The sequence below is a fragment of the Gorilla gorilla genome, chromosome 16 (genome assembly GCF_029281585.2).
Source record: "Gorilla gorilla gorilla isolate KB3781 chromosome 16, NHGRI_mGorGor1-v2.1_pri, whole genome shotgun sequence".
NCBI classification, from domain to species: domain Eukaryota; kingdom Metazoa; phylum Chordata; class Mammalia; order Primates; family Hominidae; genus Gorilla; species Gorilla gorilla.
Window position 1 is genome coordinate 93,340,564 of NC_073240.2, and position 27,407 is coordinate 93,367,970.

General features: G+C 45.6%; 1 protein-coding gene across 15 annotated transcripts in view; it reads left to right on the forward strand.

Moving 5' to 3' along the window:
* SLCO3A1 (solute carrier organic anion transporter family member 3A1) overlaps positions 1–27,407 on the forward strand; it is a 325,592-nt gene that overhangs the window by 271,225 nt on the left and 26,960 nt on the right. For all 15 annotated transcript variants that reach the window (XR_008672246.2, XR_008672245.2, XM_031002267.3 and 12 more), the window contains 3 exons: positions 4,088–4,286; positions 6,394–6,532; positions 24,970–25,145. Coding sequence is in view for 13 of the 15 variants with exons in the window: in XM_031002267.3 (XP_030858127.1) it covers positions 4,088–4,286; positions 6,394–6,532; positions 24,970–25,145 (514 nt within the window). In the remaining 2 variants the exon portion in view is untranslated. The remainder of the gene's footprint in view (positions 1–4,087; positions 4,287–6,393; positions 6,533–24,969; positions 25,146–27,407) is intronic.

Below are 27,407 nucleotides of genomic sequence, written 5' to 3' on the forward strand. Positions count from 1 at the left end.
AGGGCAGCCCACGAGAGGGAAGGAGTAGACAGTGAACACGGGACTTAGCCAGGGGAGAAAGGAGAGAGGACATGGCCTGTGGCATGTGTTGGAGTCGAGGGAGGGAGTGGTGACTATGTGGTTGCTGGGACAGGAAAGACTTGAGCAGGTTTCTCAGTGGAGGGAAAGGAGCCCACAGCTGGGGATTTGCAGCAGAGAGAGGGAATGTGGTGGACAGCCCTTGACAGAGGAGTTCACCTGTTCTCCTGAAAGAGCAGAGAGAGGAACACGTGATGGAAGCTACTGAGAATGTGGTGATACAGCCAGGCATGGGGGCAGCTACAGCTCCACAGACTTCATCTTCTCTGTAAAGTAGGAGTCAGATTGTCTGCTGAGAGGAAAGGGAAGGTGATGCTTTCTGATCTTCCCCTTTAAAATCTCCTGTCATGTCACAAGATGGCCAAGAAACAAACACAAAGGTGCTAACCCTCATGAGTCATCAGAGAAATGTACATTGGAACCACAATGAGGTGCTGCTAAACATCCACCAGACTGAGAGCACCAAGTGTTGGGGAGGATGTGGAGCCACTGGAACTCTCATACTTGGCCAGTGGGAATGCAAATGGGTGCCGCCACTTTGGAAAACTCTTTGGCTGTGCGTATTAAAGCTAACCATATGTCTAGGCTGTGACCTGTCAGTTCCATTTCTGGTCATCTATCCAACAGAAATAAGTATTTATGTTCACTCATTTACATAGCATATGTAATGATGTCCAGAGCTGTTTTATGCATAATGGACCCAAACTTGAAACAACCCAAATGTCCGTCAATGTAAAATGGATAAATTATAGAATGTTCTGTGGTAAACTATTACACAGAATGAGAAAGAAAGAACTTTGATACATGCCTCAATGTGGTTGAATCTCACAGAGTTGAAAGACATGAGACTCAAAAGAGCACATATTGAGATGAATTAAAAAGAGGAATAGTTAACTGAGGTGATAGAGGCCAGAATAGTGGTTACCTCTGGGGGAAGCTAACTGGGAGGCACACCAGGGAGCCTCCTGGGCTGCTAGAAATGTTCTAAGGTTAATCTGAGCTGTAGTTACAGGGGTGTGTACAGATGCAAAAGTTCATCAGGCTGTTCCCTTAAGCTCTGTGTACTTCACAGGACATAACATATCTCAGTTTAAAAGGAAAAGTAGGCCAGGCGTGGTGACTCACACCTGTAATCCCAGCACTTTGGGAGGTTGAGGTGGGTGGATCACCTGAGGTCAAGAGTTCAAGACCAGCCTGGCCAACATGGTAAAACCCCATCTCTACTAAAAATACAAAAATTAGGCGTGTCATCCCAGCTACTTGGGAGGCTGAGGCAGTAGAATCGCTTGAACCCGGGAGGCGGAGGTTGCAGTGAGCCGAGATCGCGCCATTGCACTCCAGCCTGGGGGACAAGAATGAGACTTCGTCTCGAAAAATAAAATAAATAAATAAATAAAATAAAATGTAAAACCCTATCACAATGATATGGCCAGATTACCACCCCTCTCCCTGGGAACTGCCAGGGTACCACAAGTCTTATGTTTTTCTTTTACACAAGTAACTCTCTACCACCCACCACTTGGTCAATTTTACCTCCAAGAGGTATTGGCAAAATGCAGTCAGCCCTTTAATATCTGCCCGACAGAGACAGGGTAAAATACACCTCTTTATAATTAAAGTTGTAACTTCTTGGTTATCCCCAGGATCTCAGGTTTAGCCCTTCAGCACCTGAAGAGTTTATCTCTCACCTGCTGACTCCTGCTTTTTCTTCCATTTTGATTACATTTGCACAGTTGCTTCAACTTTGGGCAGTGTTCTGTTTCAGAACAGATGCCTACATCTTCTATCGACAAACAAATCAATAGTCTTCAGGGCAGAAGGTCAAAAAAACAATTCTGCCTTATTGCGCCTTTCTGTCTCCCAGTGATTTCTGTCTGCTGGTGTGCTTGGCAGGAGGCACCTTCTCCTGTGCTGGGCAGTCCAGGCAAGCAGCACAGGTGCCCTGTGTGTGTGCCCTGCCCTTGGCAACAGTCCAGTCAGTGTGGACGCTGGAGGCTGGCTGCAGCAGGGGCTGGCAGCGGGCGGTTAGAGAAGGCAGACTTGGGAGATGAGGCCCAGGCAGTCATCCCAGAGCATCAGCACTGGCCCCCCTTCCACCCCTTGCCAAGTCATCAGCAAATGGGGCAGAGCTCAGAGAAGAGCAACACAGGTGATTAAAGAGCTGGTGGTGCTGATTTGTGAGTGAAGATAAAAAGGACTCAATCTGCATAGGTTAACGTAATGAGAATGGAATTTCAGGGAAGTTCTGATCACCACCTGGAGTGTTAAGGACAGCACATACATCAGGGAGGGAGGGGGCCTGACAATGGCTTGGAGAAAAGGTGTGAAAGCCTGTGATTGCCATGGTTACCATCCTTGACAGGTGACACCCCCACTGTCTCTGCTAGGAAATGAAGCAAAACACAGGCCTGCTTTCTGGGTGTGGGCATGTTGTCACTGATGTCCATTCACACACATCCAATCTGTTCCTTAGCTCATTCATTCTGAAAATAATACTTGGATGCCCACTCCGTGCTGGTTATCATGCTAGACACAGAGAATCTAGGCGGGACTGAACAAGACAAAAAGGGTTTTTGTCCACAGGAAAGCTGTATCCTAGCAGAGAGAGAGAGAGAGCAAGAAACAAGAAACCCAAAAATAAATGAGGCTGCTTCAAAGAGCTGAGAGAGCCATGAAAACAGTACAGAATCTCAGGGTGGGGGTGCATGGATCTCTACATAGGGTGGCCTGAGAAACCTGTCTGAAGAGAGTAGGGGCCAGCCAAGTAAACACATCGGGCAAGTGTCCCAGGAGAGGGAACTGCACGTGCAAAGCCTGGGGAAGCGGAACTGTTTGGCCTGTCCTAGGGAGAGAAAGGAGGGACAGTGGCATGGTTGGGATGGGCAGTGCGGCGCAGGATGAGGATAAAGAGGCACCCAGGAGCTGGCTCATGACATCACTCCTAAACCAAGGGAAGAAAACCAAGCACAGATACTCCAAGAGCAGCAGATGATAAAGAGATATGTCATTTTAAGTATGACTTGTGCTGTTTTCTTGCAGAGCTATACCCCCTTATTATATTTTCTCACCCCAATATTAAAATTAATTTGCATTCCCTTAGCACATACCAGCTGGTTAATGTAGTCAGTTGACCTAGAGGTCTGTTGATTGGCAAGAAGGCAGCCTAGACTGGAAAATTGGCCATGCATCATCTACATGGTAGATAAATGACACGTGGCAATTGAAAGCTGAGTTTTAGATGAGATGAATCAGAATGGAGCAAAACCAACGCAGGAGCTTGGAACCCTGGGATCCTTTGGTCCTCCTAAAATGCCATGGTCTCTGCGAATCAGAAATAACAGGTTTATGGTCCTGCTGCCTTGCAGATAGCCCTGGGTAGAAGAGAGAGAAAGGAAAAAATATATATGCCATTTATTCACCAAGAGCTACAAAACATATTGATTGATGCCACTTCCTGAGGGGTGGCGGAGCTGGTTCAAACACTCTCTCTATGGCCTGGTGAATTCCGTGACCTTTAGGTTAAACAGCCTCCGTACTTTCCGTGAAACCCTCCCTTCTTGCCTCATTAGAAGACGAGGAGAAAAATCCCTAAATGATCTCAAGTCCGCTTCCCATATCATCTCAAAAATGCTCACAGAGCACATCACTGCTCCGTGATATGTACCCTCCCGAAGGCATGTCTGTGTTCCCAGTCTCTCTGACTCCATCTCTTGGTAGTCCCCTCTTCAGCTTGTGTTTCTCCTGAGGGTGCCCCACTTAGCAGGACAGGTGCATGCACTTAGATTCATGAAGCAGAGTTGCTTTATGTCGGTCTCCCCCAGTTCTCCATGAGCTCCCTGGGGGCATAAATCAGGCCCTTCCTGAAGACTCCAGGGTCCCATGGAGGCAGTGACACCACAGTGGGGTCATAGGGCATTCACGGGACTCAGCCTCAGGCCTGCTGCCCGCCTGTCTGTAGACTGGCCCCACCTTCCCTGTTCACAGCCCTGCCCCTCTATTTTCCTTCCAGGGATGACTGCGATCCCGTGTGCTTGTCTGGGTATCTTCCTGGGAGGTCTTTTGGTGAAGAAGCTCAGCCTGTCTGCCCTGGGGGCCATTCGGATGGCCATGCTCGTGAACCTGGTGTCCACTGCTTGCTACGTCTCCTTCCTCTTCCTGGGCTGCGACACTGGCCCTGTGGCTGGGGTTACTGTTCCCTATGGAAACAGGTGAGTACTGGCAGTGTCTGCCGCCTTCCTGCCTGTTCAGGGACCCTAGCAGTCTCCCTCTGCAGTAGGCTGAGGGAACCAGCTTTGTTCCTAGTGACCTGAGGAGACGCATCAAGGCTGCCTCTGCATCTTACTGTCCACGTTGGAGAATCAGTAGAACCCTCTGGGCTGAGAAAGCAGACCTTTCCACTCAAAGGCTGGGAAGCACTGGGGGAGAAGAGAAGCCGTTTCCTCCCTGGCAGACTCACATCACGATTTTTGGCATTTGACTTTAGGAAAAATGTGAAGAGAGAAAATAAAAATTTTAATTCAAAATTCAGCTCAAAATAAAAGACAGAATTGATTTGATTTCAACAATTCCTTAAACTATCAGAAGCTGTCATTAGGCTCACATGGCAATTATAGGATCTGGCCCATGGCAGGTATTCTTAAGTGTAGCGAGGGAAAGGGGGAGAAAAAGGGAGGTGGAGGGAAGGGAGGGAGGAAGAGAAGGAAGTTAGTTCTCATAGGACCACTTTTGTTTCTTCCTAGTTTTTATCCCAAGACTTGGGACTAGAGTCCAGTGAGAATTGCCCTTAGAGGGAATTATAGGGAGTCTTCAGCTATCCAGTGTCAATAGCTGTCCCCTTTTCCACATGGGACTGAGGCTGCCTTGGAAATCCAGCCTGGAGCATGGAGGCTGAAGCATGCCTGGCCTGCAGGTTACCAGTTTCTCTCTCTAGAGCCAGACTCTTCCTCCAAGCAGACCACCACGCCTGCTCCTGCACTTGTGCCGGAAGATGCAGTGGAGCCAGGGCTTCTCTGCCACCCACAAGGGTGAGCAGGCAGAGTGGGAGAGCAGAACAGAGGCAGCTTTCTGTATGTCTTTGTACAATCCAGGCACCATGTGCCCCTCCTTCCCCTTTACACCATCACGGGGTTGCCCCTTCCAATCCCCACCCCAGCCTGGCCCCGACTTCGTGTTCAGATATGTCTTCTTCCTGTTTGCACGTGCTATGCATAACAGCTGTCTCAAGTAGCAGACTGCTCAACTCCCAAGTAGTAAAGTGTAGTGGTTAGGAGCACAAGATCTTACTATAATGACGTTATTCTTCCATGAAAAAGAAAAGAAAAGTGTATATCCTACAGTCAGACAGCCCTAGTTCCAGTGCCTCCTCTACCATTTATGACTTCTGTACTTTTGGACAAGTCACTTAACCTGGCTGTGCCTCGGTTTCTTCTCTAAAGCCCATGAGGTTATAATGAGAATAAATGAAATAATCCATGCAGTACTTTGAAGAGCGCATGACACATAAATTGCCGGGTGTCGCCATCGTCACCTTTATTATTATGAAGTGCTCTGAGCCTTAGGAGACATAGCTGAAAATAATCAGACTAAAGAAGAGACATTTCCTCTCGTATAGAGCTAATACACTCACTCTACCCTTTTGTTCTTTTTTCAATTTGCTTGCTCTAGATAACTTTGCCTTTAATGATGCAAAGGAAAATTAAAACATCTTAGTGTTATTTTTCTCAGGACATTGAATCAATTAGACAATAATTATTGAAGTCAGTCTGGTTGTAGCAGTGTAGTAAGTAAGCATCATGAGGCTTCCTGACGGTAGGGGAGGAATAAAGCAAAGAGACAAGAACCAGCCCAAAGAGGGAAGAAGTTAAATCCTCAGTGGTGCAGGCATAGCAGTGTTCAGGACAGGGGGATAAGCTGAGGCCTTAGCAATCAGGAGAGGCATCGTGGAGGGGGTGGCCCTGAGCAGTCCCAACTGCCACCAGCCCAGAGGGCACATCAATACCAGTGATAAAAAGCATCTTCCTCCTCGCTTCATGAGAGGGGCTGGAGTGGACTCAGCTCCCACCCAGCCCACCACCCAAGCTGGCATCATTGGCCAGGGCACAACCCACGTAGCTCTCAGCAGTGGCCCTGGGCTGCTCCTTGCTGGACAGGATAGGCTAAGGTTGGTAAAGGAAAAGGGAAGGGAGAACCAGGTAACAATCCCATAAGCAGGGTACCACGCGACTCATCACAACAGAGGCGAAAGGCTGTCACTGGGGGCATCTGATTCCCAATTGACCTGTTTCTAATGGCTTCCGTGTTTCCTTTCTTTTCCAGCACAGCACCTGGCTCAGCCCTGGACCCCTACTCGCCCTGCAATAATAACTGTGAATGCCAAACCGATTCCTTCACTCCAGTGTGTGGGGCAGATGGCATCACCTACCTGTCTGCCTGCTTTGCTGGCTGCAACAGCACGGTAATGGGATGGGGCAGGGGATGGGGCAGGGGATTCAGGCAGCTAAAGTGGCTTAAAACCCAAGTTTTTGCCCAGGTTGTTTGCCTTCCCTGTGACTTTTTCTTAGCTGTTGCCTTGCTGTAGTGGAAGATGTTCCATCAGCAGGATGAGAGGACTGATTCAGGTCTTCTTGCTAAATCAAGTGGGTTTGTAGGAAGTCTCATTGTGCAACTGAAAGTAAAAATTCAAAGGAAGCTGTATATGTGGAACCAAAGGAAAAGATGGTGGTTCAAGGTACTTGCAGAGTGTCAATGGAATAGGATGTCTGCATGGGTAGTGAGCTCCCCATCACCAGAAGTATGTCAAGAGAGGCTTAAAAACCATTTATCAGGAAAGACTTCTTCCAGACCTGAAACACTCTGACACCAATTCAGCTTCTTTCCTACCCAGTTTGCTTTGCCATTTTCCTCCTAACTAAATGCCTCCCACCTCTTTCCATGTTCCTGACACATTTTTGGGAGGAGGTGGGTTGCTTTTTCCTGCTTAGCGTGGATTTTACAATTGGCTGTCAGCCCACAGCTTTCCACGCTCTCTCCCTGAAAACCTGATGCTAAGTGACGGGTCATCCATTCATTGGTGCTGATCCCACCTTCCAGGAGTCCTTGGCACCTGCCCTGTGGAGGCCCCGCCCCCATCTCTTGCTTGGACCCGAGCAGTAGGTCCTCCCTGGCCTCCCAGGATGGCCCCTTATGTCCTTCGTTTTCTTCAACACTGCAGTCAGAAGGGTTTCTGTAACATAGCAAATGACCCTTTCTCATGCTACTCTGTCAACTAGAAGATCAGTTCTAGGTGCCACGTGTCTTCAGCTCTACCTCCTTTCAGTTTGTGGTGTTCAGCTTCCCCCATACAACCTGTCTTTTCATACACCTCCCTCCAGCTGGACAGGTCCTACTCACCGGTCAATAGCCTCCTCCAATGTCCCCTCCTCTGAAACCATCCCTTCCCTTTTTATCTTTGGGGTTTTTCTCCCTGAAGTCCTTTGGTACCTCTTTCTCCTAAAGACACTGTTCTCACTTTATTACGGTGATTTGCTAGAAGTGTCTGTCATCTGCTCTGGTCTTTGGATTTCTTAAGCAAGGGCCAGCACCCAGAAGTACTCCATGAATGTCTGTGCAAGGCATAGTGGGAAGGAAAATATGAACCCCCAGTGGCAGCTTTCAAGGGACTTAGAGTTGAGATCTTAGCTGCTGCTTCTTCCTACATCTTATATCTTTCAGGAGCAGCAATTTCTCTGAAAGAAGAAAAATGGATCATTTATTTTCATTTTCAAAGATTTCATTTTTCCTTGTGTTTAACATTTAGATTCCTGGCCAGTTATTAACATTTTCTATAGAGAAAATAAATCACCATGGGGGGTGGGTGGGAGAAACTGATTTTTTAAAATTAGATGATAAAGCAATTTCTTTATGTGAGTGGAAATAAATTTTAAAAGAAGGGATGGGCCTTGAGAATGGTTCAAATAAAAACACAAGCCATTATTTTTCATGACAACAATTTCATTAACATTTTAATATCCAGAAAGTTACATTATAAATCAGTCTCGGTTATTGTCCTGTTATAAGAATTAAATTGACTCAATATAGTCTAGTGTCCTGAGACCAAATGAGTCTCTATTCCAGGGAATGCACTGACCAAAAAAATTATCTTAAAAATTGCATTTCCCCTGATCTTGCATGTACAGGAGTCTTATTGAATAAGAGCCTTACCAGGCCCATCTGTGGCTGCATCCCACTGCTGAAACAGCAAAGCTGGAGAATGCGGTTATCGGACTGCAAGCTTCTCTGCTTACCTCTGGACCTACTGTTTGTCCCCCAGACACCTGCCTTTTATTCACATTACTCGAGGCCTCACATTGTCTGCTGGGGTGTAGGTGAGGCAAGGAGGGTATTCTCATGCAAATGCAATGCAGAGACAGAGAAACCACCAGGCCCCAGAGCTGGGGTGAGGCATACAGTGCCTTCCCTGCAGAGGCAGATCTCTAGATGCCCTGGCTTCCAACAAGTGGATGAGGGATTTGGAGACCCAGAGCAATGCTTATCCTGGAAAGGGGCCCTTGTGACAGTCTAGCCTTAAAAACAACCACAACCATAAAACTTGCAGCAGCAGCAGCAAGCTTTGTCGAGAGCCTATTAAGGTCCAGGTAATGGGGCCTTCCGTGTGTCACTCGTGGCCCATGGCAGCTTGGCCCAGAGTCAGAGAAATCTCAGGCCAACATCCAAAAATGAGTGAAAAGCAATTTAAATCCTTTAAATCTCTGCTGCAGTATTTTGAGAAAATGCCAAATGGTGGCTATATTCCTGGTATGTGTACTCCCTCCCTCGCCCCCTTTTTTCTCCACTCTTCTTGTCTCCAAGTTCGGGGAAAAAAAAAAAAAAAAACTCTTTGACAAGCTAGAACCTTTTACCTCCTCCTTTTCACAGTGATCCCCTGGAATTCTCCACCTTCCCCAATGTGAGTTCAGCCATTTTCCCTGGTTTCATCAATTCTTCCACCCACGGCCTCAACCCTGTGTATATTATCTCATTGATCCTCCCAGCACCCTTGGGAAATAGGTGTTCTTCTTATTTCCTGAATACAGATGAGGTTAGTCACTTGCCCAAGGCCATGCAATAGGAAGTGGGGGATCTGGCTTTTGAATGTAGGGTCTGTCCAATGTCGAGTACACATGGACACCAAGAAAGGAAAAGGAGTGTCTCCCTCTGCACCTCCCCTAAGAGGTCCACCTTTTTTCTACCTCTTCAAACATGCACTTCTCATTCGAGACATTTATTTGGCCTTTACCATCTGGCCCTGCCTGCCTCTCCAGCCTCAACTTCCCTATTCCTCCCATCTCTTTTTTTTTTTTTTTTTTTTGAGACAGGGTCTCATTCTGTCACCCAGGCTAGAGTGCAATGGCACAACCTCGGCTCACTGCAACCTCTGCCTGCTGGGTTCAAGTGATTCTCCTGCCTCAGCCTCCCAAGTAGCTGGGATTATAGGCACACACCACCACACCCAGCTAATTTTTTATATTTTTGGTAGAGACGGGGTTTTTCACCATGTCGGCCAGGCTGGTCTTGAACTCCTGACCTCAAGTGATCCACCCGTCTCAGCCTCCCAAAGTGCTGGGAGTACAAGGCCTCTCACCTCTTAAAGAGCCACTTGGTAAGTGCAACTTGCAGTTCCCCAACACATCAAGCTCTCCCTGCCCCTGGGCCTTTGCACGTGTTGTTTCTCTTATCTGCAGCAGTCTCTCCCTTCTAAGCTCTGTCTTATCTCTCAGGGCTGTCTCTCCTTCACCACTGCTGAGAAGCCTTCTCCAGCTCATTGCTTCCTCCAGGGCTGTGTTAGTGCCCTTCCTGCAAACCCCTTTTGCCCCTGCTCTTGCCTAGCAAGGCTCTCACCTCACCTGTTCTAATGGCTCATTTACTCTGGCACCTCCCTCATTAAGCTGCAGGGACAGGGGCTCTGTTATGGACCCTTGCATTCTCACTGTCAGCCATGGCTCTGGATAAAGGCCCCAGGCTTTCTCAACACCGAGCTGGAGGCCCTGTACTGACCTCAGAGAGCCCCAGGGATCCAGGGGTAATACCATTCTCTTGTTTAGCAGTTGGCGAGTGGGTAGGTTGGATGGTGCCAGTTTCAGCACTAAAGACCTGATCCTTGCTCACCACTCACCACTTTGTCGTTTCCACCAAGACGTGAAAATTCCCCATAACTCCATTAGATGTAAATAAGTCACTGACCAAATAATTCTGATTATAGGGAAATCTGATTAGTGTTAGTGGTTTCCTGATATTAAACTTTTCTTCCTGCTCTGGATTGGATTTTTTTTTTATTTTCTTATATCTCCTTGGGTGATAGCAATGGAAGTTTCCAGGCCTGCATTTAATGTACGACTTCTAATTCTTCTCACTGCATATGACCAGGAAGGGTGACCAAAAAAAAAATTGAGTTAATTCTTTGGCGTGAATATATGGTCCAGATTGTTTCTGTACCTTTCACTTTCAGAAGTAATTATTCCAACAGAAGCATGTTAGTATGCTGTGGACTGATTGCTGTAAGTTGTATCCTTTTGATGTACTAAATAATTGACTAGAAAAAAAAAAAAACTTCCATCAGCCACCAATAGAATGTTGAAAGTCAGTATGAGTCCAGCACTGCAGTTTGTAGGGTACTAATGATAGATGACTAATTCATCCCCCCCATTCCAGGCAACAAATATTTATTGAGCACCTGTTTCAGCGAAATGCCAAGTAGGTTCTGTGGCGGGGAGGAGGACAGCTCCATTATGGGCCCAGGCAGGCAGCTCATGGTTCAGTGTGACAGGTCTCAATATAGGCTGCACCTTAGGATCGCGTGGGAGCTTTTAAAACATGAGGCCCCACTCTCAGAGATTCTGATTCCCTTATTTTGGAGTAAGATCCACGCATCAGTATTTTTTTAACCTCCTCAAGTGTTTTTGATACGTAACCAGGATGGAGAACCACTGTTCTAATACCGGGCTTCTCAGTCACGGCACTATTGACATTTTGGGCCAGATAATGGATTGTCATGAGGCGCTGCCCTATGCACTGTGTGTTTAGCAGCATCCCTGGGCTCTCCCCACCAGATGCCACCCCTGCCCTCCCCACCCACAAGCTCCGACAACTGTAAATGTCTCCAGACATTGCCACATGTCCCTTGGGGGATATCATCACCCCCAGTTAAGAACCACTGCCGTCATAGAAGGGATGAGGCATGTTCTATAAATTGTGTCTTTCTTGAAAAAGGTCAGCATCTAAGCTGACACTGAGTATTCATCATTCAGTCTCTTTTTTCTTCTCACCATGACCATATTTGCCCACTATAAAAACCAACTGGAGAGTTAGATATGCCATATAGCAGGGGTCCCCCACCTCTAGCACCAGTACCAGTCTGTGGTACTGGTACTGTTGGGAACTGGGCCACACAGCAGGAGGCGAGTGGCAGGTGAGCAAAGCTTTATCTGTATTTATAGCCGCTCCCCATCGCTCACATTACTGCCTGAGCTCTGCCTCCTGTCAGATCAGCAGTGGCATTGGATTCTTATAGGAGCATGAACTTACTGTGAACTGCGCACGTGAGGGATCTAGGGTGCATGTGCCTTAGGGGAATCTAATGCCCGATGATCTGTCATTGTCTCCCATCATCCCTAGATGGGACCGTCTAGTTACAGGAAAACAAGCTCAGGGCTCCCACTGATTCTACTTTATGGTGAATTGTATAATTACATTTCATTATATAATACAATGTAATAATAGAAATACAGCGCATGATAAACGTAATGTGCTTGAATCATCCTGAAACTATCCCCCAAACCCCACTGGTCAGTGGAATAATTGTCTTCCACGAAACTGGTCCTTGGTACCAAAAAGGTTGGGGACCTCTGCCATAAAGCATGTTGCAACACAGGAAACAAACAGCGTGTCTGCCCTGAAGATACATTTAATGTGGCCTGAGTCAAAGTTTAACTGGGCCTCCCTGAAAAAGTTGGAAGATAGCTATCATGGGACCTGCACCCCAGTAGGGCAGTGGTTGGCTGGAACTGAGAAGCGCTGGCCTTTTGGGCAGGACATTTGCTGTCTACTTAGGCACAGCCCCCACCACTGGCCATCCCTTATACCTGAGCCATTTTTTAAATTTATGTTTCCTGTCTGGTTCCAAAGGCTTACAGTTTGCAGCCCTCCTCATATAGCCTGGCCCTGTCTGCCAGAGCTGATTTAAAAGTCTGTACTTATCCTGGTAATGGCTTGTCAGAAGGGACTTGTGACTATTCTGAAATCAAACCCTACTGGGGCATCACCACCTGGGACACCTGATATATCTCAGGCCCTCTGCTAGGCATTGTAAGTGTAGAGATGAATAAGGAAAGGAGCTCATGTTTACTATAAAATGAGATGTCATATTATTAATAGAGGTATGTCCAAGGGAGCACCCAAAGCAACACCTAACCTTACCTTACAATATAGTTAAGTGAAAAGAACACATTGTAAAATATATAGACAATAATCCCTTTTGATAAAGAAACATCTAAATATATGCATATCTTTGCATAAAAAATATTGGAAGAACATATAGCCATCCATTCGTAGATGGATACTTCAGGTTAGGGGCTGAAAAACTAAATTTTGCTTATTTGTTTCCAGTTTTTGTGTATATTTCAAAAATATCTAAAATGATTATCACTTTTCCAATGAGGAACAGATTTTTTTAATTTAAAAAATCCAACATTAAAGGTTAGGTGGTTAGGTTAGGTTCTAAAAGAGGGAAGCAGCTGTGTAGACAAATCAGTGAACTTGCAGTATCAGGCCTGCTGGGGTAGAAATTGGCTCTGGGTGGGGCAGGGGTGGAAGGAGGGAGTGGGCATGTTCTCCACTGGGGGATGGGGTGAATGAGACCCCCATCTCTGAAAAGATTTAAAAAAAATTAGCAGGGCAGGTGGCTCACTTGAGCCCAGGAGTTGGAGGGGGAGACGTGGCAAGGGCCAGGCTTTCATCATGAAGGGTAGTGGGTGTTTGGTAGCCAGGCATGGAAGGACATTCCAGCCGGAAGAGTGCACAGGCTGAGGTGTGACAATTTGGACCTCATGATGCAGGCAGGTTTGGAGTTGGAAGAGAGAAAGCTGGAGGGAGAGATGGAGGGGCCCCGTGTTCCTTCAGAGTTGCAGTCACGCCTTTCACCTTTCCGTGATCTCCCCACTATGTCCTATGTTAGAGAGCTGGAGCAGAGTGAGCCTTTCTGCTCCCCAAATAAAAACCCCCTTCCTCCCCTCAGCAGGAGATAATTAAGATCTAACAGGATGTGCTCAGGCTCAGGCGCCACAGGTTACCGGGGTGCAAGGTGGAAGGAGGTCTTGCTTTCATCTCAGAATTTTTCTCCCTGGCCATTATTCTTCAGCCAGTGACCCCGCAAGGGAAGAAGAGATCGTATTTCTTCTTGCAGTTTTTCAGTGTCCACTTTGCCTTGATCTTGTAGGTTGCCATTGGCGCCCTTTGTGATGAGATCTGAGGGTTATGCCTGGAAATACCAGCTTTGGTTGAACCAATGAAGTGAAGAGATGCTAAGCTACAAAAAGACAGTAATAAATGACAGGAGACTTGTCTGAGGAACGTCAGTGAATTATGAGAAAATCCATAAGTGTCTGGGACTCAGAGAAGTATGTTGCCATTCAAAGGAAGACACCCCACTTTATTGTGGTGGTGCCCCACGTTCTTTGATATCCCAGCTATTAGAACATCAGGTGCAAAAGATCAAAGATCTCACAGGCAAAAGCAGGAAGAGCATGGCCTGTGGTGGTACTCCCCGGTAAACTCCCTTTATGAACATTTCTAGAAACTGCCAGAGCCAGGCATGGTGGCATGCCTCTGTAATCCCATCTACTCAGGAGCTGAGGAGGGGAGGAGCACTTGAGGCCCCAAACTTGAGACCAGCTTGGGCAACATAGTGAGACCCCTATCTCTGAAAAGATAAAAAATGAGGCAGGCAGGTGGCTTACTTGAGCCCAGGAGTTTGAGGCTGCAGTAAGCTACGATCATGCCACTGCACTGCAAACTAAGACCTCATCTCTGAAAAAAGGAAAGAGAAAAGAAATTTTCATGTATCTCTGCTAACTGCTTTCAAGGAGGAAAAGCAAAAACAGTATTCCAGGGGCGATCCTCTACCTTTCAAGTTTCCATAGGAGGCTCTTAATACAAATATCCCCATACCATCCTCTTAGAAAAATAATCTTTCCACCTTGAACTTCGCTTCCTTTGTACAATTAATAGGGATTGATCATCAGGATTGGATGTGGGGGGAAAATAACAAGCAGAAAACAACTTTATTTGCCAGTATTTTTGAAACACTGCTGAGGAGTATCTTGTTCTTGTAATACCGGCTGTCAAAATAGCATGCCGACTGCTTCCTTCATCAATAGAAAACAAATCCAAGATTCCAGAGAGTCATTTTTCTATTTTTGTGGTCTAGCCTTCTTGTAATTATTTATTCTCATCATTGTATGTGAATAGAAACATTTCTCAATTGAAATTAATGACTGAAGGTGGAACAGAAATACACTTTTCAGTGATGTGCTATTCTTTCATTGATTTCTTTATTTTATAACATTTTCCATTTTGAATACATTTATATGATTCAAAAATCAAAAAGTATAAAAAGGAGGATATGAGGGACTCTCCCTTTCACCTGTGTCTGCTATTTACTTCTTCCTCAACCTGCCAAATAGATGATTGCTGTCCTTGGTTTCTTGTACGTCCTTCTGGATTTTTTACTGCACATAAAAGGCCCTATTCTGTACCTCACTATTTTGTTTGGCTTTTTCAGTTAATAGTTTACCTGGGAGTTATTTCTAAATTAGTACATAAGGGATGTTCTTCTACCTTTTTTATGGCTATATAGTCTTCCATCGCGTGGACCAAGTAGTCTGTCTTTTTTTTTTTTAATTATACTTTAAGTTTTAGGGTACATGTGCACATTGTGCAGGTTAGTTACATATGTATACATGTGCCATGCTGGTGCGCTGCACCCACTAACTCATCATCTAGCATTAGGTATATCTCCCAATGCTATCCCTCCCCCCTCCCCCCACCCCACAGCAGTCCCCAGAGTGTGATGTTCCCCTTCCTGTGTCCATGTGATATCATTGTTCAATTCCCACCTATGAGTGAGAATATGCGGTGTTTGGTTTTTTGTTCTTGCGATACTCTGCTGAGAATGATGATTTCCAATTTCATCCATGTCCCTACAAAGGACATGAACTCATCATTTTTTATGGCTGCATAGTATTCCATGGTGTATATGTGCCACATATTCTTAATCCAGTCTATCATTGTTGGGCATTTGGGTTGGTTCCAAGTCTTTGCTATTGTGAATAATGCTGCAATAAACATACGTGTGCATGTGTCTTTATAGCAGCATGATTTATAGTCCTTTGGGTATATACCCAGTAATGGGATGGCTGGGTCAAATGGTATTTCTAGTTCTAGATCCCTGAGGAATCGCCACACTGACTTCCACAATGGTTGAACTAGTTTACAGTCCCACCAACAGTGTAAAAGTGTTCCTATTTCTCCACATCCTCTCCAGCACCTGTTGTTTCCTGACTTTTTAATGATTGCCATTCTAACTGGTGTGAGATGGTATCTCATAGTGGTTTTGATTTGCATTTCTCTGATGGCCAGTGATGATGAGCATTTTTTCATGTGTTTTTTGGCTGCATAAATGTCTTCTTTTGAGAAGTGTCTGTTCATGTCCTTCGCCCACTTTTTGATGGGGTTGTTTGTTTTTTTCTTGTAAATTTGTTTGAGTTCATTGTAGATTCTGGATATTAGCCCTTTGTCAGATGAGTAGGTTGTGAAAATTTTCTCCCATTTTGTAGGTTGCCTCTTCACTCTGATGGTAGTTTCTTTTCCTGTGCAGAAGCTCTTTAGTTTAATTAGATCCCATTTGTCAATTTTGGCTTTTGTTGCCATTGCTTTTGGTGTTTTGGACATGAAGTCCTTGCCCATGCCTATGTCCTATGAATGGTAATGCCTAGGTTTTCTTCTAGGGTTTTTATGGTTTTAGGTCTAACGTTTAAGTCTTTAATCCATCTTGAATTGATTTTTGTATAAGGTGTAAGGAAGGGATCCAGTTTCAGCTTTCTACATATGGCTAACCAGTTTTCCCAGCACCATTTATTAAATAGGGAATCCTTTCCCCATTGCTTGTTTTTGTCAGGTTTGTCAAAGATCAGATAGTTGTAGATACGTGGCATTATTTCTGAGGGCTCTGTTCTGTTCCATTGATCTATATCTCTGTTTTGGTACCAGTACCATGCTGTTTTGGTTACTGTAGCCTTGTAGTATAGTTTGAGGTCAGGTAGTGTGATGCCTCCAGCTTTGTTCTTTTGGCTTAGGATTGCCTTGGCGATGCGGGCTCTTTTTTGGTTCCATATGAACTTTAAAGTAGTTTTTTCCAATTCTGTGAAGAAAGGCATTGGTAGCTTGATGGGGATGGCATTGAATCTGTAAATTACCTTGGGCAGTATGGCCATTTTCACGATATTGATTCTTCCTACCCATGAGCATGGAATGTTCTTCCATTTGTTTGTATCCTCTTTTATTTCCTTGAGCAGTGGTTTGTAGTTCTCCTTGAAGAGGTCCTTCACATCCCTTGTAAGTTGGATTCCTAGGTATTTTATTCTCTTTGAAGCAACTGTGAATGGGAGTTCACTCATGATTTGGCTCTCTGTTTGTCTGTTGTTGGTGTATAAGAATGCTTGTGATTTTTGTACATTGATTTTGTATCCTGAGACTTTGCTGAAGTTGCTTATCAGCTTAAGGAGATTTGGGGCTGAGACAATGGGGTTTTCTAGATATACGATCATGTCGTCTGCAAGCAGGGACAATTTGACTTCCTCTTTTCCTAATTGCCTACCCTTTATTTCCTTCTCCTGCCTAATTGCCCTGGCCAGAACTTCCAACACTATGTTGAATAGGAGTGGTGAGAGAGGGCATCCCTGTCTTGTGCCAGTTTTCAAAGGGAATGCTTCCAGTTTTTGCCCATTCAGTATGATATTGGCTGTGGGTTTGTCATAGATAGCTCTTATAATTTTGAAATACGTCCCATCAATACCTAATTTATTGAGAGTTTTTAGCATGAAGCGTTGTTGAATTTTGTCAAAGGCTTTTTCTGCATCTATTGAGATAATCATGTGGTTTTTGTCTTTGGCTCTGTTTAGATGCTGGATTACATTTATTGATTTGCCTATATTGAACCAGCCTTGCATCCCAGGGATGAAGCCCACTTGATCATGGTGGATAAGCTTTTTGATGTGCTGCTGGATTCCGATTGCCAGTATTTTATTGAGGATTTTTGCATCCATGTTCATCAAGGATATTGATCTAAAATTCTCTTTTTTGGTTATGTCTCTGCCCGGCTTTGGTGTCAGAATGATGCTGGCCTCATAAAATGAGTTAGGGAGGATTCCCTCTTTTTCTGTTGGTTGGAATAGTTTCAGAAGGAATGGTACCAGTTCCTCCTTGTACCTCTGGTAGAATTCGGCTGTGAATCCATCTGGTCCTGGACTCTTTTTGGTTGGTAAACTATTGATTATTGCCACAATTTCAGCTCCTGTTATTGGTCTATTCAGAGATTCAACTTCTTCCTGGTTTAGTCTTGGGAGAGTGTATGTGTCGAGGAATTTATCCATTTCTTCTAGATTTTCTAGTTTATTTGCGTAGAGGTGTTTGTAGTATTCTCTGATGGTAGTTTGTATTTCTGTGGGATTGGTGGTGATATCCCCTTTATCATTTTTTATTGTGTCTATTAGATTCTTCTCTCTTTTTTTCTTTATTAGTCTTGCTAGCGGTCTATCAATTTTGTTGATCCTTTCAAAAAACCAGCTCCTGGATTCATTAATTTTTTGAAGGGTTTTTTGTGTCTCTATTTCCTTCAGTTCTGCTCCGATCTTAGTTATTTCTTGCCTTCTGCTAGCTTTTGAATGTGTTTGCTCTTGCTTTTCTAGGTATTTTAATTGTGATGTTAGGGTGTCAATTTTGGATCTTTCCTGCTTTCTCTTGTGGGCATTTAGTGCTATAAATTTCCCTCTACACACTGCTTTGAATGCGTCCCAGAGATTCTGGTATGTTGTGTCTTTGTTCTCGTTGGTTTCAAAGAACATCTTTATTTCTGCCTTCATTTCGTTATGTATCCAGTAGTCATTCAGGAGCAGGTTGTTCAGTTTCCATGTAGTTGAGCAGTTTTGAGTGAGATTCTTAATCCTGAGTTCTAGTTTGATTGCACTGTGGTCTGAGAGATAGTTTGTTATAATCTCTGTTCTTTTACATTTGCTGAGGAGAGCTTTACTTCCAAGTATGTGGTCAATTTTGGAATAGGTGTGGTGCGGTGCTGAAAAAAATGTATATTCTGTTGAATTGGGGTGGAGAGTTCTGTAGATGTCTATTAGGTCCGCTTGGTGCAGAGCTGAGTTCAATTCCTGGGTATCCTTGTTGACTTTCTGTCTCGTTGATCTGTCTAATGTTGACAGTGGGGTGTTACAAGTCTCCCATTATTAATGTGTGGGAGTCTAAGTCTCTTTGTAGGTCACTCAGGACTTGCTTTATGAATCTGGGGGCTCCTGTATTGGGTGCATATATATTTAGGATAGTTAGCTCTTCTTGTTTCATTGATCCCTTTACCATTATGTAATGTCCTTCTTTGTCTCTTTTGATCTTTGTTGGTTTAAAGTCTGTTTTATCAGAGACTAGGATTGCAACCCCTGCCTTTTTTTGTGTTCCATTTGCTTGGTAGATCTTCCTCCATCCTTTTATTTTGAGCCTATGTGCAAGTAATCTGTCTTTAACCAGTCTCTTATCAATGAGCATCCAGACTGCTGCAAAACTTGAGCTCTGACCAACTACATTGTGACTCATATTGTATATATGTCCTTTTGTGCCTGGGCAGGTCTGTCTGTTGGATATGTTCTCGTAGAACGGACAAGCCTGTTCCCCCTGTCCTCCGGGTCAACAAACTTGTCAGGTCTGTTCTGGGAGCTTAGTGGCCACCTTATTATTAACATGAAGTGTCATGGTACATTTTATTGACAGTAAAGCTAGATCCTGCCACCCCCCAAGTTTGGATGCCAAGCAGAGAATTCACCTCTCCCAGAGGCAGCAGGGACTGCATTTCTTCCCAGAGAATGGCAAACCAGGAAGACACTGCTTTGCCTTTGAAATAGGGATTGAAAATGGGGTCATTTGCCAATTCTGCAATCATAAACTAATCTGAACTCTGGTATACTTTCTTACTAGTTAATTGTCTTAGGGACAGCCAGAGAAAGCATTAGGGGACATATCACTTCATTCAGACCATGGGAGTCTACAGGTCAATTCCAAGATACACCTGCTTTTTGGATTGGCCAAATAGAACTATGCTATTGGGGTTTGGGGTGAGAATTAGGATCCCAGCCTTTATCATCCCCTTAAATTAGACTGCTTTCTCACATCCAGCTTTTCAAACTTTTTATAGCTCAAAGCATTTGCAGATCTAGGGCTTCCCATGTAGGTGCCCAGTTACTGCCAGCTGAAGGGGTATCCCCTACTTCCCCTTTTCCCTTCAGATCGAAGTTGAAAATCCCATTTTTGGAAATCATCTCTCTGCACTCTGGGAAAGGTGAAACTACCTAAGTCCTCATCTGCAGTTCTTCCTACCACACTCGGACATCTGAGTGGAACATCCCTCCTTAACAGCCTCACGACCTTATGCACCCATCTCCCTTAGCACAACGTTGGACAAATCTGGGCTCTTATGTCACACAAGCCCAATAAAGGAGCTTCCTACCCCTTGCCATCTGACCACAACTGCAGCATTTTCCCTTGGATCCCCTGCTGGAGAGGTTGCAGGGCTGCCCCAGCCTGCTCCCCATGTGTGGGACCACCCAGCCCATCCTGGTGGATTGACTCATTGGATGGAAAAGGAAACCCATCCAAGTCCTTGCACAGATCGCTCTGGCATCTCCTCCCCAGCCTCTTTCACAGCTATGAATAAATTAAATTTGAATAAATAAATACAGATTTGCCTAGAACCTTTAGGAGAGATCCATCCATTTCCAGCTTTTCCTCTTGGACACCAACAAACAGACATTTTCATTGGTCTTGTGCCGGTCTCTGGCTTTTCTTCTTCTGTCATTAACCCTAAATCATCCCATTCCTGTCTATTCAGCGTGGGGCTACCTTGGCCCATTTTGGCTGCTATATCAAAACACTTTAAACTGCATGGCTTATAAACAACACATTTCTCGCAGCTCTGGAGGCTGGGAAGTCCAAGATTAAACTGCTGATGGATCTGACGTCTGATGAAGGCCTGCTTCCTGTTCATAGATGGCACCCTCTAGCTGTGTCTTCACGTGGTGGGAGGGGCAAGGCAGTTCTCTGGGGCCTCTTCTGTAAGGACACTAATCCCATTCATGAGTCCTCTACCCTCGTGACCTAATCACCTCCTGAGGACCCCCCACCTTGTAATAGCATCATATTGGTGATTATTTTTCAACATATGGATTCTTGGGTCAAGGGACACCAAACATTCAAACCACGCACTGCTACCCTTTGTTTTGGCTGCAAATCCTGTGGCAGCTTAACCCTGCTGTCTGCTCGCCTCATTAACATGAACATAGACATCATGGACACATTTAGCTCACCCGGATGGGGCTGTGCAGGCACCGTGCCAGCTGTAGCCTGAGATAAAGATGTCTCATTTTATCCCATTCCATGAGTGCCATGATCAGAGGATCCATTCCAGGAGGGATTTAACACTTTTTAGGGCAGAGAGAGGCCAGTTTCCTCTTTTATGGTAAATATAATATAATCGAGCCATAGCCTAGGTATGGGCAAAAATAAGACCAAAATGCCGGCAGCAATTGCAGATGACTTGTTAAACCAAAGAAAGCTCACCGATCACATGGCTCGTTCCGAGGGTTCTGGCGTCAGTCACTCAACTCCAGTGCCCATATCACATTCCTGAGAGACTGCGTGCTACAAGTATGTAGCCTCTCGGGAACACTCAGGAATGTGATGTGGGGGTACTGGAATTGAGGGATTCCTGGGGTACTTAGCCAAACAAGACCACAGCCACCCACAAGGGGCCCATTTTTCATTTATGCCTAACTACTCTTTGAGTCCATATGGTTCTAAGAACTTCAGTCCCAAATCTTTTTCCTCACAGACCACTGCAGTAATCAAAGACGGATGGTTGCAAGTAGTTTGAACTAGGGCAGGGTTTGAGACAGATTTAGGACATGGCAAAATGAACAGAACTTAGGTATTCACTCAGTCAACATATATATGTATATAAATAAAATAGATATATATAAATAAAATAGATATATATATATAAATTTTATATATACATATATATATATATATAAAATCCCACTTGTGAGCCAAGCCCTGTCCTGGATGGCTGGGGTAAATTAGGGAATACAGCCACAGTGGTCTCTGTCTTCATTAGCTTTAGTGTCAGGGGGAAGATGGATTTGATGTAGGCATGTGAGTGGGGGATTCAGAATTACCTCCTGGTTTCTATTAAGTTGGTGCAAAATTGTGGTTTTTGTTGTTACTTTTATAGTCAGTAGGGTGCTGTTACTAACGCAAGAGATGGAGGGAAAGGAGTTTGGAGCTGGAGCTGGGGCTGGGGCTGCGTAACTGTCAGGAAAACAGTGTTTTGAAGTAAGAGGAAGAAGCAAAGCAACATTTCCTCACTAGACGCCCCTGGCACAGGTGGGTGAGTCAGAGCTCAGGGGAACATCCCAGGAAGCTGTGCGGCATGGCTGCTCAGGAGATCTGATGGGCACTCTGCGATGTGGGGAGCCACGTGGCCTGCAGCAGCCAGGTCACCAGAGGTGGGCATGATGCCTCCACTGGTCAGCAGGGTAGGCAGAAAAGAAGGCGGCGCAAAGTCGGGAGTGCTGGGACGGGTCGGCGCCTTCCGGGCGCGTCTGTGTGTCCGTCCTCATGCCTGACCATGTGACCTTCTGGGAGCGATGGCCTCAGCTTCCCTTTGTAGAAGAGGAATACATAATTTTCTCTTTACCCTTCACAGTTCCCAGCTGGGACAGACCCCTGTAACCTAAGACAGATCAACAGGAGGAAAACAAAGGTTTAGAAACACATATACATGATGTATACACAGGGGATAGCCAGAGAAATGAGAGCATCTCAAAGACGTGGCTTTGACTTCAGGCTTGAATACCATGGTCCAGGGAAACAGAAAGAAGGGTGTGGGGAAGGCCAGTTATGAGGAGATGCCCAGATAAAGCACCTTAAAAAAGAGTAACATTTGTTATGCAAGCTTAAGTCAGTGTCTTCTAGATTGATGATAGTCTCTAGGGATTCAGTCATTCCTTTATCTCTGGTACAGAGAGGAACCACCCTTACAAGTGGAGATTTCCTTTGTAAATGTAATTTTCTTTACACAACCGTAACTTCTATTGTCAGAGGTTCTGCCTGTGTCTGTGGTTTCTCAAAATAATCAGCTCAAAATATTCTTTATGCAAAAGGGGCATACTGCAAGGTGGCATATGCTGGTGTCCTACAACTCCTGCCTTCTGAGTCTCTCCCAGGTTTCCTTCTTGTCCAGCTCCCGTCCTTGCAGGAAAGCGAATTCGGGGGAGATACTTCTCAGCCTTAGGCGGGAGAGTAGTGCCAAGCTGAAAGCACAGAATCCAGCACAGGCACTCGTTCCTGGAGGCAGTTTTGATACCTCATCCGTGCTCATGAGTCTTAGGAAGGGATATAGCAAGTCGGTCTGGGAAGGATCTGGGCTAAAGATTAAATTTGGGAGAGTTGTGATCAAATGCAGAGATGGTAAAATGAAGGAAGGAGAGCTGGGGCAAGAGTACAGATGAAGAAAGTCCAGACCAGGTGGGAAAGAGGAGAAGGTACCAGCAACAAAGATGGAAAGCGAGTGACCAGAGGGGGACCAGGGAAACAGGTAGAGTGGAGCTTTGAAGCCAGACAAGGGAGTGATGGGTAGTGAGCAAGGGGCCTGTGCTCCTGGGAGCTCCGGGGAGAGAAAAATGCATGGTGGGCCTGGGATATGGAGCCCACTGAAGAGCTTAGCACCACCGGATTCATGCTGTGGAAACAGAAGCCAGTCAGAGTCAGCTGAGAGCGTGGGAGAAAAGGAAATGCAGGTGGTGAGCTAAATAGTTAGAAAAGTTTGGCTGTGATGCTGGGGAGGAGTGGGCAGTTTCCTCTCCTGGGGAGAGGAGGAGTGACATTTTAAGTGAAAGTTGGGGAGAAGTCTTGCTTCCTAATAAAAGTGAGGAAGGTTCGTTCTCATGTGTATTCTAAAGCTGTATGCTTAGTTTCATCTACGTCTCAGCTCTGCGCTAGGAAAAGATGCTTGGGAAAGAATGCAAAAGACATAGGTCTTGTCCCAAGAGGTTCTTGTCTCCTCCAGGAGGCATGTAAAGGTCTCTGCAGTAGGGTGGAGTGACCCTTGAAAAGGGCCCTGCAGGACTTGGAAGGAGGCTGGGATGTGCCCAGTGAGGTGAGGTTCTGAGAAGGGAGGCAGTATCTGAGCTGGGTTTTGACAAAGAGCTAAAAAGTCTCTAGGCAGAGGTACATGAAAAGGAACAGAGGGGCGGGGCCTCGAGATCTTCTGGGAATTACAATAAATGCCCCTGGGTACACTAATTGAACCACTTTCACAAAGGCACCTGCTCTGGGCAGACACTGAGGGGAAGGGTGGAGGCCCAGCGTACGCCTGCCCCCACTCCTTCCCCATGAATAAAAGCCCCTGTTGGGGGCACAGCGATACAGACTGGCCCTGTTGGGTTTGGGGCACATGAACACTTTCAGACACCCCTGAAACCATCCCATATAGCTTAATGGGATCGGAAAACCCATGTCTCTGTGTTCTGTGGGGAGAGGGGGAGGACCAGAGGAGAACTGTAAAAGCCAGAGGGGATTTATTTGACCCTCAGGAGGATATACCTGGGCATGTGCTCTGAAAGCCAAGCAGCCCTGGAAGGAAAAGCAATGAATCATTTATGATTGTTTTCACTTTGTATTCATTAAAGGCCTCTGCACTATTATTATGGAACCTTAATTGGCTTGGCACTGGGCACTGCCTCTCCCAGCCCCTGCTCCTCCCTTTGCCATCAGAAATTCCTGGAGTGAGCGGGGGAGAGGACCCTGTCTGCAACAGGCAGCTGGGCTAGAATCCACCCCGAAGATCGAATGAAATGCAGTCACTTTTCTTTCTTCTCTCTGATCATATATTAATAAATGTATCTATCTTGTTGGGTTTTAGCTCTGCTCCCCACGAGCTGCTCCAGGCTCCTGCATCTCTTAGCCCCCTTTGCTTCCTCAGCCTCCAGATAACTTTCCATCAGCTGTCCCTCGCCTGGCCTTGCAGACGCGGTGACTTCACGCGTGACAGCATGCAGCCTTTGTTCCAAGTGCCATGTTGGGCACCCAACCAGCAACAATATGCGGGTTACCTGATTTACTTCTTTTAATACACTTCAGTGTAATTATAACTGCATAAAAGAGAGGACAAATTGGCAAGTAATTACAATGTAAATTTGGCAATGTTTTATCATATTGTGGAAGCACAATTTCCTCTCTAATTGTATTGGGGGGGGACACATTTATCTGTGGTTCAGCTTACTGAGGGATTCTTGAGAATGGAAATGAAACACACAAGAGACAGAGAAATCAGCTCTCCTCCCCGTAAATACTCCTTTATTTGCGTGTGTTTTGCAGCCTCCTTAAAAAAGCTAACTCGTTTATTCAGGCCTAATTAATGGAATGCCACAGAATGTATAATTAGGCTGTGACAGATTCAGCTGATGGATGGCTTTGCCTTTGGAAACCGGAGGTACCCCCAGATAAAAGGGCTGAACGCTTCCCTTTCAGAATCTCACGGGCTGTGCGTGCCTCACCACCGTCCCTGCTGAGAACGCAACCGTGGTTCCTGGAAAATGCCCCAGTCCTGGGTGCCAAGAGGCCTTCCTCACCTTCCTCTGTGTGATGTGTATCTGCAGCCTGATCGGTGCCATGGCACAGACACCCTCAGTCATCATCCTCATCAGGTAAGCCCTCGGCACAGCCCTGCCTCTCCTCCTGTCCACCTGGTGTTCATCTGCAGGCCTCCTAGGGACCAGAGCTTCAGACAACAGGAATCTCTCGAACCAGGCGAGCTAGGGCCACAGCAAGGAGCGCAGCTTCTCTAGGCTGATAGCAATCAATTATGTTTGATAGGGACCTCCCACCAAGAGAAGAAGGCAGGGCATGGGGGAGAAGACAGCACTTTCATGTTCTCCCAGAAATAGAGCCTGCAGGCAGTTTTGAAAAGGATCCTGCATCGAGCCTTACAGGACGCAGCCTCGTTGGAGGAAAATGAAAGTGGCGTCAGTGCCCAGCCCCCACCACCCTGCCACTGCTTAGCCATATGACCCTGGGCACTTTCCCCCTAGACTTGCTCCTGAATCTGTAACTGGGGGTGATATGACCGATCCTGCCTGCCTCCTGCAATGGAGCAGGACCCACTGAGACCATGTGTGCGCAAACACAGTAGACACGTGATGGGTTATTGTGCAGCAGGGCTCACGGCAGGTGAGCAGTGACCATTCTTGTACAAAGAGGTTGTTGGAGAGAGCCAGCCGAAATTCTGTTGTTACCTGTCTCTGGGGACCTGGGATAGGTGAGGTGCCTCAAAGATGAGCCATTAGTAATATTCTGAGTAACTTTTATCGTTTGCAGAGTTACCTAGATTTGTGTTGGAAACCCAGAAGTGAACTAACACATAGGCTGCCATTCATCTGAATCAGGGGAAGGTACTCTACACAGACTCATCAGCTGGGCATGGTGGCTCATGCCTGTAATCCCAGCACTTTGGGAGGCCAAGGTGGGAGGATCGCTTGAGCCCAGGGGTTTGAGACCAGCCTAGCCAACATGGAGAAACCTCTTCTCTACAAAAATTAGCAGGGCGTGTTGGCACATGCCGGTAATCCCAGCTACTTGGGAGGCTGAGGCAGGAGAATTACTTGAACCCAGGAGGCGGAAGTTGCAGTGAGCTGAGGTCATGCCACCGCACTCCAGCCTGGGTGACAGAGCAAGATTCTGTCTCGGGGGCGGGGGGGAAAGACAGACTTGCCTTATTGGGATGCACTTATCCAAGTGAACAGATTCAATAGCAAAGGCTGGAAATAAAAGTAGGAATGAAACGCATGGAAGTACCCAGTGTCCATGCACCTCACCTCTACTTTATGCAGCTTCTCTCTCCCTCTCACTTTGCCAACCACATTTCCTCATCTTTGTTATGAATTCCCAAGGAAGAGGATTTTTACAAGTACTAATGTTACCTAGAACGTCATTAGCAAGGCCTTGTAAATGTGCGGAGCATTAGGGTATAATAGCCAATTGCCATTTTATACTTACTAAGTTTGAAAAATAAATTTTAAAAATTGACACCCAGTGCGTACAAGGCTGTGGCAAAACTGACAAAACCACAAATTGCTGGTGGCATGGGAAAAGGCTATCACTCCTTTCAAAAAAGCAATATGACAGTGTGAGTCAAGAGCCATACAAATATTCAGACCCTTTTATTCAGTAACCCTACACCTTGCCATTTATCTTAAAAAAGTACTCCTTTACAAGAAGAAAAAAAGAAAGAGCTCAATGCAGACAAATTTTTATTACAATGTTAACTATAACAGCAGAAAAACCTGAATTGGAATAGTGAGTTAAATTATGGCACTGCAGCTCCATGGAATAATGAAAATTCTTAAGAATGTGAAAGTGTTTATGAAATGAACTACTGAATTTAAAACTATTTAGAGAAGATGATTATAATATGCATTTGGACAAAACCCATCAGATCTCATGTATAGGTTTTAGGTGGTTGCCTTATGAGTAGTTTATTTTTCATTATTAGACGTTCTCGTGAAGTTATATTGTGATATTCATACACTAAAGGCACGGAGAAGCATGAAAAATGACTAGTCTCTTATTAGCTTGCCCCACGACTCCTCTGCAAAAACCCAGCCTCTAGACACTCACTAGTGGTGACTACCAAACATGGAAAGTTTGTTGAAATTCTTAATCACTTCCAAATCTCAGCTTGATAAACAGCTCTTGGAGCTTTGCTGGAAATATTTGATTCCCTCTAAATTAATCAGCCACAGATGGCCTAAATGACCTACGCTTATAACTCCACGCTGTGCTGGAAGCACATGCTATGCATTGTGCATATTGAGAGGTCCAAGACACAGCTTTATTCCATCACCTTCCTAGTCTGATTTGCAATCACAGATGTCTCAGGCTGGCACAGGGGCACAGATGTGCACCAGCCC